This window comes from Syngnathus floridae, chromosome 7, assembly GCF_059516105.1.
Source record: "Syngnathus floridae isolate MCC-2025c chromosome 7, RoL_Sflo_1.0, whole genome shotgun sequence".
Classification (NCBI taxonomy): domain Eukaryota; kingdom Metazoa; phylum Chordata; class Actinopteri; order Syngnathiformes; family Syngnathidae; genus Syngnathus; species Syngnathus floridae.
Genome location: NC_142419.1, coordinates 11,417,396 through 11,431,736, shown reverse-complemented (window position 1 = coordinate 11,431,736; position 14,341 = coordinate 11,417,396). Strand labels below are relative to the sequence as shown.

The 14,341-nt window shown below is 39.2% G+C and overlaps 1 protein-coding gene across 1 annotated transcript in view; it reads right to left on the bottom strand.

The window, feature by feature from the left end:
- Positions 1-1,772: 1,772 nt before the first annotated feature.
- LOC148395231 (solute carrier family 12 member 9) overlaps positions 1,773-14,341 on the bottom strand; it is a 35,494-nt gene continuing 22,925 nt past the window's right edge. The window contains exons 10-13 of the mRNA XM_088381328.1: positions 9,517-9,709; positions 6,832-7,006; positions 6,198-6,344; positions 1,773-4,208 (exon numbers count right to left, since the gene is read on the bottom strand). Of these exons, the coding sequence (XP_088237454.1) occupies positions 3,274-4,208; positions 6,198-6,344; positions 6,832-7,006; positions 9,517-9,709 (1,450 nt within the window). The 3' untranslated portion in view covers positions 1,773-3,273. The remainder of the gene's footprint in view (positions 4,209-6,197; positions 6,345-6,831; positions 7,007-9,516; positions 9,710-14,341) is intronic.

Sequence of the window (14,341 nt, the reverse complement as noted above, 5' to 3'; positions counted from 1 at the left end):
CAACAACAAAAAACATATTTTTCCATTTTCACGCATTTCTGCAAAAATTCCAGGGAGCCGCTACGGGGGGTGCTAAAGAGCCGCATGCGTCTCTGGAGCCGCGGGTTGCCGACCACTGCTCTAAATATTACTTTTGATTGTTCCTGAGTTAAAAGACTTTTACTGTATGTCCTTTATGATTGCCCTATGATGGGCATGCAATCAGCACACTGAAAAACCCTTGACACATTCACTATCATGATTATGCAAGAAGTGCCAAGCCGAACTTTAAATATGTCAGCACTGTGCTCCCAACTGACTCGTTTTGCGCATATTTTAATGCATATTGGCTCAAAGCAATCGCCAGGAGTCTGTTTGGCTTCCAAAATTCTTAACTGGTAATTTAATCTGCGTGTCAGCGTGACCAGATTGCACTTGACATCGCACCCTCCATACTGCTTTAATTCTTTTCCTCTCTCGTTTTCCCTGATCCATGTGATGACTCAGGAAAACTGCTTGCCTTTTGGAATTAAGTGGATGTGAACATGCGGTGAGGGTAGAAATTAAAAGTGAAGTGATAAGTGAGTATGTGAATCCTTGTGCCGGGGTGTTAAGGCTATGATACATAGAGGGGGTGACATGTTTCCTCTGATCAGGGCTGTGGACGTGACAGGGGGAAAAATGGTTTGCCTCAGGGCAAACACACTGAGCAAGAATGTTGTCTACCTTTGATGCTGTCACACTCGAACATTTTGGAAACACCTCTGGCGTTTCCTCCTTCGCTATCCTTCCATCATTTCAAGGAATTTTATTGTCATATCAACAGGCATTTCCACATTATATGGCACAACATACGATACTTGAGGTCCCAGGTTAAGATGCTTATTTACGGTTATGAACAATCTTAGCGCTGAATAATGCACTTTATCTCAGTGCTGTTGCTCATAAAATGTCCTCACTAGAGGGATGGTTGCTGGAAATGGACCTTTATACATCAATGTAAATATTGTATTAAAAACTAGAGCTAGAGTTTACCACATCAACAATATATACAGTGTGTTCCTGATCAGTTTCATGTTATCCTCATTGAAAGAAAATTGTGATTTTATTTTAAAAACAAGGACATTTATGAGTGGCCGCAAACTTTTGAACAGCAGTGTACATATTCACAAATATTAAAAACAATTTATGTGATTTTGCTTGAACAAATTTGATTTACCAACTTTGATGGTAACTTTTGAACAGCAGTGTACATATTTACAAGTAATAAAAAAAATACCATTTTGCTTGAGTAGTGTAACAAATTTGTACTACCAACTTTGATGGTAACATTGCACGCTTGACATGCTGCTGTTTAGTGCACGTCTGGGCTCTTTATGCTTTGTGTAGCGTGTTAAGTTAGACACACTAAACCTCCAATTTTTTTTGACCATCTACATCTGCTAGCCCAAGGATTTAAAATAAAATCTGCATTATTTTATGAAACTATGATTTGAAATACATTTTTTTTCTTTGACCAGACACATTCTGTGTATTTGCACAAAGTATCGACATCAGACTGGTGTCGCCAACACCAGCTTGTGAATTTTACTCTGTTAGAAATTGCTGATGGAGCGAGTATCACTTTTGAAGTAATATATTAGTTCTGGACTGATTAATCATTGTTGGTCGTTAGTCCCCAATTGCCACTGATAAGGAGAGTGGTGTTAAAATTGTTTTCATGTATCATGGTATTAATGTTATTTTTTTTGCAAATGCCATAGAGCAACAAATGAATGAGAGGCAATAAAAACTTAATTTATCTAAGTTTACTTTTATTTCAGCACCTTTTTATCTAGAATTTCACAGTGATCAAAACTATTTTTTTCATAAATAAGCATGATGCATCACGTACAATAATATCATGAAATGTATCATAACATTTGTGTAAGGAGCACTGTTGAGTCAGTCGTACCAATGGAAATCAAATGGCAAGTACCAGAAATATCTCAATTCAAACAATGTGAACACCCAAATAAGTATATAAATTCAATACCATGAAGAGGATCAACTAATGTAGCATACATTATGCAAAATTGGTGTTTTTTGGGGAGGAACTAAATATCTTACACTTGGTGCTTAGTGACAGCCGCTTGGTGATGACTCAGCAGTTAAAATAGTGGCTAATAATTACAACTGCATTTATTTTGGCACTTGATAAATCAAACTGATCAGGCAGTACTAGCGAGGGAAAACAATTCTAAAAATCTGCTAAGCAGTTGCAAACACTGTGAATTGTTCAGTTTGCTGAACAAAAAGGCAGAAAAACAAACAAATAAAGAAAAAAAGCTTTCTATCCTAAAAATGGAAACCAGCTCTCTGGAGTGTACTTGCTATGAAAATTAACAGTCCTGTCCAGGCTGGACTAGTTCCACACATTAGATCACTAACACGCTCGGCACTTTTTGATCTGAAGGTGTTTGGAATGATCATTTTAACAAAATTGTGGGGCAACCCATCTCTAGGCCACAAGGGAAGCCAGGGGACACTTAAAATTGAGCTCAGACTGTATCGACCAGTGGAAACCTCTCGCCAGTGTGGGATGGAATGATGTGGGTGGGGGACATCTTGATGAGAGGATAAATTCCCATGTAGGTTGGCCATGTTATGTATTCATGATACGTATTATAGATGCACTTAGATACTTCACAGGAGTATTCAAAATTATCATGACTTTTTACCTTCATTAAAAACACTCTTATGAAGAATGTATACTATGGACCTCTTTAGAATTTGTAAACAATGTGGCGTGATTTGGGGGCGTGGCTTAGCTGGAGGCAAAAAGACCCAATGTGCTTGCTTTGCACATAGTGTTTACGTATGAATGAACGAGAAAAATGGTCATGTGAGTGAATATAACAAAACCATAACAAGATGACATTTTTCTGCATAAAAGTAGCAGCGTTTACTTCTGGCTTCCCTTCATTTGCCTCCAGCTAACACCGTTACTTCATAATGATGTAAGCCGTAAAGATCTCCAAAATTACAGACCTGGGCAAAGTATGACCAGCGGACCACATCCGGCTTTTCCACAGTCTTTTTAACGGGGCCCTCCAAGAATTCATGATGTTAAAATGAAATGTAAAACATGGTTTGGTCCATATTGTAGTACTCATGTTTTGGTCAGATCTCAAGGGCTGTTCATCCAGTATGCTGTTAAGTGACATATCAGCTACAGACAGCATCTTGATCAGCCAATAGGACTGCACGAAGCATGACGTCCTGCCTTACTGCATGTGACAGATAGGGGAGTGCTCAGATATCAGTGGTGATGACAGGCGTCACACCATGAATGAGCAAAGTGGGGCCCAGGTCACGAGTCAGCAGCTCCAGCTGATGCAAGTAAGAATTGTAACGACGGGTGTCAGCTGGTGGGTGGGGCAAGTATAGAAAGCGCACAGCGGGCGGTGGCTGGGCCTGGTCGAGGATCAGCTGATTGACAGCTGACAGGTAGTCATCAGACAACCGCGTGGTGTTGCTTGGCAAACTGTTGACGGAATCGTCTTCATCCTCTTCGTCTTTTCCCAGTTTCTTCTCGTCCTTGATGGTATCAGAGGACTGAGATGATCGCCTCTTGTCCCATTCACCTTGGCGCTGCCAGTGTAGCGCCACTTGCTGGTCCCAGGGCACGGGGCAAATTTGAGCTTTAATTCTCAGTTCTTTCAGCAGTTGTCCTAGCTTTTCTTCCAAGCCTCTCACGCTCCTCCCTTCCTCCACACAAAGGAAGAGACGGAGTGTAGCTTTACGCCAGGCTCGGACCATATTGAGAATGCAAGCTAGCTGCAGCAAGAACAGAGAGCAGGTATCCACGTAGCTTGTGCTGTCCGGACGCAGAAGGTTGACTGGCCAGACGTCCACATACACAAAACTCTTCCCTGGAGAGGAGGAGGCCCCTGACAGAGCCTGTGTTCGGTCAAAACCATTAAAATGACGTGCCAAAACCACATTCTTCAGCATTTTCATGGCATCTGCAATGATCGCTACATACTCCGGGGGCCCCAGAACCTTGCCACCGTGCACGTCATCATTTGCAGTACTGGACCGAAGGGAAGCAAAATGGAACGGAGTTTGATGCTGCTCAGGATCATGAGAGAGGCAAGAAAGATCTGTAGAATGATTTGTGGAGAGCTTGTCCTTTGGGAGGCTGTCATCATAAAAACCCAGGACAAGGGTGTTGGGGCGCATCCCACCTGGAAGGAGTCAGTGAGACAAGATGATTTGTTTTAAAACAAACCTAAAATCCATCCACACAATACAAATCACTTTTCTATACAGTGAAGCACCAACATTTACTGTAGCTTATCAATTAGCAGGGTGACTGGAAATATGCCATATAAGCATATAAATTATATGTTGACATTCGAGGGTAATGTTGCATGATGGCACTCCAGGCACTTTTAAAATGTGTTGAAGATGGTAAAGTTATAAGAATTAGGAGCGGGTAAGCATTTACCAACGAAAGGTTTGTTCCTGTTTCATTAATCGTAATGATACCCTTTTTCATTTAGTAGCATTGATCTTCATGGCCAAGCCCATCCACATGGGCTTTTTTCTCCTCAATTTCATTCTTATTTTATCATAGTAGCTCTTTTTGTCTCATGAAATATTAACATTGCGTTGTTTATCACCAAGACATGAAAAATATAAAGAAATGATGATGTGATTTTGTTTGACTGATGGCCAGTCGTATCTACAACAGCCCATCACAGCCTTAGTGAGAATAATGTTAGGTGCACAGGCCTATACTACGTGACAAATGCATCAATGTTGTCATCCATTAGTCCTCAAATATTTCAAAGTGACTCTGCAACTATTTTTTTGTATGGCATTGTGTAATGCGCCATGAAATGTTTGTAAAACATGAGCGCTGAGGACACTATAGTGGCACACGACAATCTAAAACCCAAGCCAATAGTAAAATAAGCTTATGTTGCATAATTTGTCAGAAAACTGCAACCACTCGTCACCGAACCCTACATGGACACCATAGAATAATATTGTGTGCTATCACAGAAACATTGGAGGTGCATTTCCAAGCATGTATCCATAAATGTATAAAGATATCCATCCATCCATCCATCCATCCATCCATCCATCCATCCATCCATCCATCCATCCATCCATCCATCCATCCATCCATCCATCCATCCATCCATCCATCCATCCATCCATCCATCCATCCATCCATCCATCCATCCATCCATCCATCCATCCATCCATCCATCCATCCATCCATCCATCCATCCATCCATCCATCCATCCATCCATCCATCCATCCATCATCTGAAAGTCGATTGGTCGTTTAATTGGGCTCACTACTATTTTTTCATTTAGAACAGTCCAGCAGTTCCAAAGATTTTTTGCACCACACATAAAGAAATCTTTTGACAGATCAGCATAGAAACAACTGATTAAAAAAAAAAATAATAATATATATATATATATATATATATATATATATATATATATATATATATATATATATATATATATATATATATATATATATATATATATAAATTAATCCAGCAAAACATGTGGGAGAGCAAGATAAGGCGAGTGGACGTCGTAAACAGTTCAAAGAAGATAGCAAGAGTGCTTGGTGGCCGAGCAGAGAAAAGAGCTACTACTTGTTTTTTTAGAGTCCTGGTTTCATCATCACACTGAGCTAAGTTTGAGTGAATGTCTACCTAAGTAGACTCCAGCGTGCGATCCATTTAACCGTCAAAAGAACATGTTTGTGCCATTAGTCCCAGCACAGAAAAGTCAAAGTCAAACAATAGTAACCTTGATAGATAACAGAAAAAATACCATCTACCATAGCCTAACAGAGTTAGTACAAGTAAAACTGCATCAGGCACCAAAAGAAGAACTTATAGTCTTAATTACAAGTTATGTTAGGCCGCGTGCCTTTAGGATGTACATGTCTGATCACCAAAGATAGGTTAAGGTACATTTATTGCTCTCTCTTAAGTAAACTTGTCATGTTAACTATGACATTTCATTCTGTTTCCTCAATCACTATGCCTCGGTCAAACGATATTGAAGGCTATTGGTGCCATTGACAAACACTTTGGCTTTTGCCTCATGAGAAACCGTGTGATGTCATGCTCCTGGATCCTTTTAGAATGTTAAGGTGTAGCTGCGTATAAACAGCAAAATGTGGTATTTGTACTGACCTAGTCCAGAAATGAACAGAAGGTGCTGGATTCCATGACGCACTGAATCAGCCAGCGTCAGGTTGACAAAGGCCTTGATGTTGAGATGATCCACCAGGGACAACCAGGAGGCATACTGAGATTGTAGAGGGTCAGAGGGTAATGTGTCTGTTAGTGAGGGTGGAGAAAGATAAACAGATACGTAAGTCAAAAGCATAATATGCAGTATCAACAGAGCATAGCCCACAGGCCACATCGAAGGGCGAAAAATGGCCTGAAAATAATACGGGTGTACCTACTTTACAATACAGCCGTTTTAAATTCCATCTGTGAGTGAATAACCGCCTCATATTTCTCAACACCAAGTGTCTGCTCAAATTAGAGAAGGGCTCTTCATCTGCTAATGAAAATAGAATTCCACCCAACCAAGCGACACTCATCGGAGACTATGAACTATTCATTCAGGCCCAGCCGATGTCCATGAAAAAAAATATATATATCGGCTTGAGGAACATGGCTTACATGGTATGCGTGTTCAAAGCAAATGTTTGCCATGTTAGTAGAGCATGTTTTAGAATTAAATTTTTGGAAGGTGCATATACATTTCTTCCTAAAAAAAAAAAAAATCTGAATAGTGTCCCACATCAGTTCTTACTGAGTTCGCCAAGTTGGACATGCCCCAGCACGTACAGTCCACTCTTTTTAATATCGTTGATGAAGGTGATGAGGCCTACACTGCTTCGCGGGTTGGAGACCATCAGCAGAACCTGCGGCCTCCAGAACTTGACGTGATCCTTCCTCACATCCAGCATGAGCAAATACTTGCGTACCTAAAAGTGACAAGGAAGACCTATAAACTGAGATGGAATTTGAAATTTAAATTTACCACTTCATTCTATAATCAGGGTCATCGCTGGGAACGGTTCTTAAGTGAGTGACATTGAATGGATTAGATTGTCATTCTAATGAGTCCAAATGTGGAGGGGTTGACTACGTTTACATGAAATCTGAAAATTGTGATCGGATACACTGTTTTCATAAACACAAATATTTTGACCTGAGGACTTCAGTGTTAATGAAACACACCTTCGATCGAAACAAATCATTTCACATGGGCAGATTGACCAAATATATAGGAAATAGTAGTCAAAGGAAAAAGAAAATGTGGCAACAAAATATTGCTTCGTCCATTTCCACTTTAAGTGTAAGCGTTATTTTGCATATTTTTTCTCATTTGCTGCAATGTTCCAGACCAGACCAGACCAGTTGACTCTTGCACCTGCCATGTCTTTTGCTCGCTCCACATGCACGCACACACACACCGTATTAACACATGGGATTTAAAAGATAGCATCATCAGACAGGTTAATGTCTTTCTTAAAACAGTTTCAGGTCAGGAATCTTGCTGAATGCTTGCTTGTCTAACCAAATGAAGTTTTCGCAATTTCCCACCTTACTTCCATTACATTAATTGCAATTACATGTTTTCATGCTTGCATCAACAAATAACCAACAATAGTCTCAGCGGTGCAGACCAACTGCGCCCACTCATCTAATCATCTGTCTTCTTTATCTTCCCATTTTCTTTGGTCTTCTCATCCATCAGACTATCATCATTTCTGTCTCTTTGGTCTCATCCATCACTTTATTTTCTCAATCACTCATCCGGTCTCTATGCTTATATTCTGTCTACATCTATTTCTTTACTCGATACCATTGGCGTCAATTTGACTTTTTTGTCCCCAAGTCTTTCTTTAACACTTGTCAGCAGCTTGTTATCGTCTAGTGTGTTTTTGTTGTGACCGTTTCTGTCTCCATTTCTTGCTGCAACGCTATCTCGCTGGCAATCTGCCATACTGGGTGCTGTTGGAACTTTGACATATTTATAGTGTTTATAACATACTGCTACACATTTGTGTAATTTGGTGTTCTTGCAATTAAAAACCGGAGACAAAGATAAAACAATTATTTATGATATATACACTACTTTTCAAAAGTTTGGGGTTAATTAGAAGTGTCCTTATTTAAAAAAAAAAAAATCGCTATTATTTTCAATGAGGATAACATTAAAGTAATCAGGAACAAACGGTATACATTATTGATGTGCTAAATGACTATTCTACCTGCAAACGTTTTTTTTTTTTTTATCTACATAGGTATATAAAGGCCCATTTCCAGGAACCATTCCTCCAGTGTTGTAATGGTTCATTGTGTTTGCTAATTGCCTTAGAAGGTCTAGTGAATGACTAGAAAACCCTTCAAAACCCTTGAAAGCCCTTGTGCAATTATGTTAGTTTTCATGGATCTCACTTAATTGTCCGCGTCATACTTTTGAACGGTAGTGTATATATAATTGTTTATACTTTATGTACAGTATTTCCTGCACTATAAGGCACACTGGATTATAAGGCATACCTTCATTGAATTTTTTACTTTAGAATTTTTTTCATATATAGGGCGCACCGAATTAAAAGGCGCATTGAATAGTATCTACTGCATCAAACTGGGGTTGACTAGGGTTGCGTTATGCATCGACTATATAGAGATATGCTAAAGGGAATGCCAACCCAGTTAATTATTAGTTGAAAGGTGCAGATATATAGTGACATTAAAAGTTTACCAATTCTAAAATTACAATTCATTTTCACATCACAAAAACCTGACAACTCGTTGACTTCCGTGTGCTGTTGAAGCAAGCATGTAGGTTCTATTTCTCTGCTTGAATGTAATCATGTAAATTGAACTGCCCTATATAAGAGAAAAAGCACGGAAGCAAGAAGGAGGTAGATGATGGGAACATAAGCATCAGTGAGAAGGGAAGAAACGGAAAGGGAGGAGGGGGAAGGAAGAAAAGTGCAATAAGTTGAGTGGTTGTAATAATGTTCTGCCTCTTGACAAACTGCTGGCTAACCCAGACACCCGAATCGCCTTGGCAACAGGCCTTGCTGCCGCCTCACCTTGAAAGCAACAGGCCCGCCTATAGAGGACATAGCGAATTGTATGACACAAAGTTATGTATGAGTACAAGTGCAGCACTTTGTTGAAGGAAAAATATGCAGAGCGTGTCAGTTAGGTCTGATATAAAAATGATAGATAGGCTGCACAACAATGAATGGGTATGAATTTGGAGAGACAGCATTTGATGTGTGTGTTGTTGTCTGCTGCTTACACTTGGCTTGGGGAGGCAATAGTCTGTGTTTGTGAATCTCAATAAACATTTTAAAGAGATTGCTTGGCAAGAACACAATTTTTTTTTTTTAAGTTGAGGGAGTGAGATTTTAGTTGCTGTAATAATGATAAGGCAATGCTGTGTGCATTTGTTTGTGTGTGTGCTTCAAACCTGGTGGAAAATGAGAGCCTGGCTGATGTAGCCCCAGCTTGAAGTTGGACTGAGGTAGTGAATCAGCAGAAGCAGCAGCAGCATGAAGGCGATGCTGGCTGAGGCATAGATGGAATTGATGAGAAACATCATGACGGCGCAGCCTACGATGCCCAACACACACGTATGCCAGGTGAAGTAACGAAACGTGGGCCTGGGAAGGAAAAAGTAAAATCCTTCGTTATTGAATCAGAACAGCTATTTTCTAAATCAGAGCTGTTTGCATAATGACTTAAGAGTGCTCAGGGTTTAGGTAACGATTCGTCATGGCTCAACTTGCGAACATCACATGAGCTGTGTGAGCCCTGAGCATGTCGCTTTGATTCTAATTTTGAAACAGCGGCGGCTAATGTGTGCAGTAACCTCCACTATGTGCTCTGTGTGCAGGGTGGCTAAACAGATGATGGAGGACGAGAAAGATCAATACTATAAATATTTTCTTTTCACCTTTTAATGTAAAACCTCACCTCTCATGCCTTCAAATACTGGGCTGGTTCAATCCCCGAGTTGATGGACACCATTATCACGATTACACAGAGAGCAATAGCAAGTGAATACAAATCTCCAAATTTGTGTTTATAGATTTTTTTAAATTTATATTTATCTTCACAAGGCATTAGTGTAATAAATGGTTGACACTTGTATGTTAAGTCAGAACATGTCATAGTCTATAACACAGGTGTCAAACTCAAGGCCCGGGGGCAAGATACGGCCCGCCACATCATTTAATGTGGCCCGCGAAGACAAATTGTGCATCAAATTTGTGTGTCATTACTAGAATTGAAAATTGTCATCACTTTTAAAAATAGATTTTTTTTTTAAACATTTGACCAGTTTTTACTACTCTTATTTGAAAACAAGTTATAGCTTATACTGTATATAATATGAGGTGCTCATACATTTATTTGGGTTGACAGTCATAATGGCCCTTTGAAAGAAACTATGACTACAATGCAGCCCGCGAAAAAAACGAGTGAGACACCCCTGGTCTATAACTAACACAAGTTAACACAGTAGTCAAGTTATTTACGAAGAATATCTGTATAAAAAATACCTTAGAAATATGAAACAAATACAAAATGGTCTGAAGAGAGGTGTCTACAGTAAACCTTTTGAAAGGTATGGCAACATTATTGATACTTAACTTTTAAGTCCTGACCTAAACCCACTGATGTGCCACATATAGGTTTACTACTTCAAACTTTGCTTTTACGTCTTGACCAAACATCTTAGCCTCTTTTTCGCCTTATTGGAGAGGTGGGTGTAATAACAATAAAAGCTCACCTTAACCGCCCTAGCAATCCATCTCATCTTTTCGTTTCATTATGATGGTAGCTCTACAAACCGTCTCTCTCTCTCACCCTATCACCTGTCTGTGGTTCTCCAGCAGCTGATGTCACTTTGCTGACACGACAAAATTACCCTAAGAGAATCACTGCCAATCAGTGAATTAAAACAGGCGACTAGACTTGGACATTTGCCCAGAATCATGACATAATTATGGTAAAGTTAGGGCAGAAACTAAATTCTTATGAGCACGCACAAAAACACACACACACAAAGCGGTCTACGAGACGAGACATTACGTCAGCCAACAGGAGATACTCAATGACCTTAAGCCACATGAGAAGTGACAGATTTCAATATCTTCCTTTTAAAATATAATTTTATCTGTAAACATTACTTACATAATTACAATCTATACTACAATGTGGCAACTGTGTTCTTCGACTGTGCAGGTTCCAGACATACTTGCCAACTTTCTTGATTCAGGCAGAACTCTCGAATTTTAGCCCTATCTAGTCCCACGATTTTACAGTGATATAAACGGTTTACGTTCTGGGGACTGTGATGCGACACGCTCCTCTTCACAGAGGGGGAAGACTGCTCACCCAGACTCCTGTCAGAAGTCATCCAGCGAGCAATCATCCTAAAACACAGTCTCATCAATATTTTGAAGCAGATGTAATGCCTCCTGTACTGTATGTTTTTTTGAAGACCATAATGATTTTCTACCAAAATCAATGAATGTTGGAATGAAAGTAAATTTCTTTTCCTGAATAACCACGAGGTACTGCCAAGGCACTGGGAAACATTTTAACACATTTTTGTTTTGTTTGTTTTGTAAAAATTTGAAACTGGGCCAAAACATGCATGAAGATGTTTCAAGGTGGTCAGACAAAACAGTTTTTGTATTTTCTTATGATTGGTTTGAGTTTGACAAAAGTCTAATGGAAAGGTCTGCAAATTCTCTAAAATAAAAATATTTGAGCAACGCAAAAGCAAACAACATATTGTTTGTACAAATAGACTATGTGATAAACTTTCTACTTTTAGGTACTTTACCAATGTGGCACAAAGTCTCCTTTCTGCCAGAGTTCATGTTAAAAGGTCATAAAGTTCAAAAGGTTAAAAGACCCTTTGATTTGTATCCTAGTGATTCTCGTATCCATTGTTTCCTATAAATCCGCACATATTTAGTGATCCATCTGGATTTTATTGCACTATGCATTTAACAAAATATAGTATGTACTTGACAGAGGACTAACCACGTAGTAGTTCGTTCGGATGGTCAATTCACTTATTAAAACAGAGACAATCAACTTGGATCAGAGATTGTGGTTGGTAAAGGGCATGTGGGTGTCTTTTGAATGCAATGGGACTAGAGAACATAAGACCTGTAATTCACATAATTAAAATCCACATGGAAACAATGAAGAGCAGATTATCCCCTTAATCTTGCTCAGTGACAAAACAATGCTGCATGTATGTGCAGCATTTTGTGTTTCTGTGGGCATTTGTGTGTGCTTATGCAGTCCTGCAGAGTGACTGCAGTTGGCCTTAAGGAATAGCCTGCGTCGCTGGAACCACTACTGATAAAGCTGTAGCCCACACAGAGGCCTCACCACACTCAAAGATAACACCAGAAATGCACACGCACGCACACACTCACACGATGCTCGCGTCAGACAGCTTTACTCACACATCGATAATCAGGAACAAAAAAAAAACTCCAGCATGACTTCACACAAAGCCATTGTCTAAATTGCATGCCTTTACGCTTCCGTTGTATACATATTCTGCAGATACATTTGCACACAGACAGACTTAACAAGTAGGTATTTTTTTCCACTACATCATAATTTCAAACCCACCCCTACACAATGCCAAATTTAAGGGAAAGGGAAATATTTCTGCTAAATTAGTTATGCTAATTACAGAGCAGCTCTCCAGGGAGACATGGGGCTAAATGGCTTTTAATTCTTTTTGCCTGGAAAGAGATGTGGGAGAGAGCCTCGGCACAATGAAAGAAGCAGACAGAGTAAAAAGAAGAAAACAACTAGAAACGTACGGCTAGCAGACAGGCCGTATTATCAGCTGCGGTGACTCCTTGGCATGGGAGATCAGCAGGTGGGAAAGTTTTGCCTCTGTGATGACTAATTCCTGCAGCCTGTTCTAAAAGTCAACAAGATGCAATTCCCTGAAATAGCATAAAGAAAAGCATACTTTAAGAGCACTTTGCATATTGTTGGACTGTGTGTTACATGAAACAGTTGTGTATATATATATGCTGCAACCTAACACCTTATACAAGCAATAATATCTTGTAAATATATTTGAAATTTGAATGCACAGCTTTTTGCATGTTTCTCGCACATTAAAATGGTTAGAATCATCAAGCCTATTTTAATTGGCAAAGTCAAACAAATATATTCTTTTTTCTAAATAATTTTGGGGGAGAAAAAATATATATATTTGATAGTGGAAAAAAAATGTTACTCCCTCCCCTTATAGGATACAAAAAGTAGTAGGGCTTAATAAAAATGGTAATCCCTCTCCTTATAGTATAAAAAAAAGTAGGGCTTATGCGCACCCTTATAAATATGGTGGTGACAGTGTGATGGTATGGGGCTGCCCTGTTTCTTCAGGACTTGAATCTTCTGTGATTATTGGATATTGAATTCTGGTGTCCATGTGGAAATACTGACATTCAAACATTCAGCCATCAGTAGCTTGATGTTCATTCCCGTTTTATGCCACGGTGTCTCTAATCTTGATCTTTTTATTTTTTTGGTGGGAAGAAATCTGTCAAATGCATGTCACCATCTTGTGTTTAGCTGCTGACAGTTTTGTATTTTTCTACTTAGGGGCCTGGTGGATGGGTGTAGCCAGCACATAACTGCTTGTCATCTTAATCAGCAGGGTCCTTAAGTGCTAAAAGAAGCTAGTTGCTGTTGTTTGTCTTAGTCAATGGAACACGTGAGTTTTACCTGCCATGGTTAATCTCGTACAAGTATGTATAATAAAGATGTCGAGTTTTGTTATTCTTTTTTTTTTTTTTTAAAGTGAATTAGTCTGTGTTTTTGTGTGGTTGTCTGTCAGTATCTAAGATTCAGAAACTGCTCTTTCATTTGTTACACTTTTCTCTTGTTTATTCATGACATATAAGTAGATTGAGGTACGAGCTTGGTTACCCATCAAACTCGAGAAACAATTGTAATGCTGAAAAATGTGCAGGTTCGAGTAAATAAAACTCATATAATTTCGGAAAACAGCTCTTTCAAATGTAAAATGTAATAAATGATTCTTTTTACATTTGGCAAAACAAACCATTGATTTGAACTAGTGCTCAACCTTTGTGTTGTTTTTAAATTTTGTGTTTACGCTGTCTGTTTTGGTATCTTTACTTTAACTGCACTCAAGCTATACGTGCTTGGGAGGCTCCAAGTATTCTCATAAATTTCAGGACTAATATCCAGCTTTTACTGCAGGGGAATCCATAACA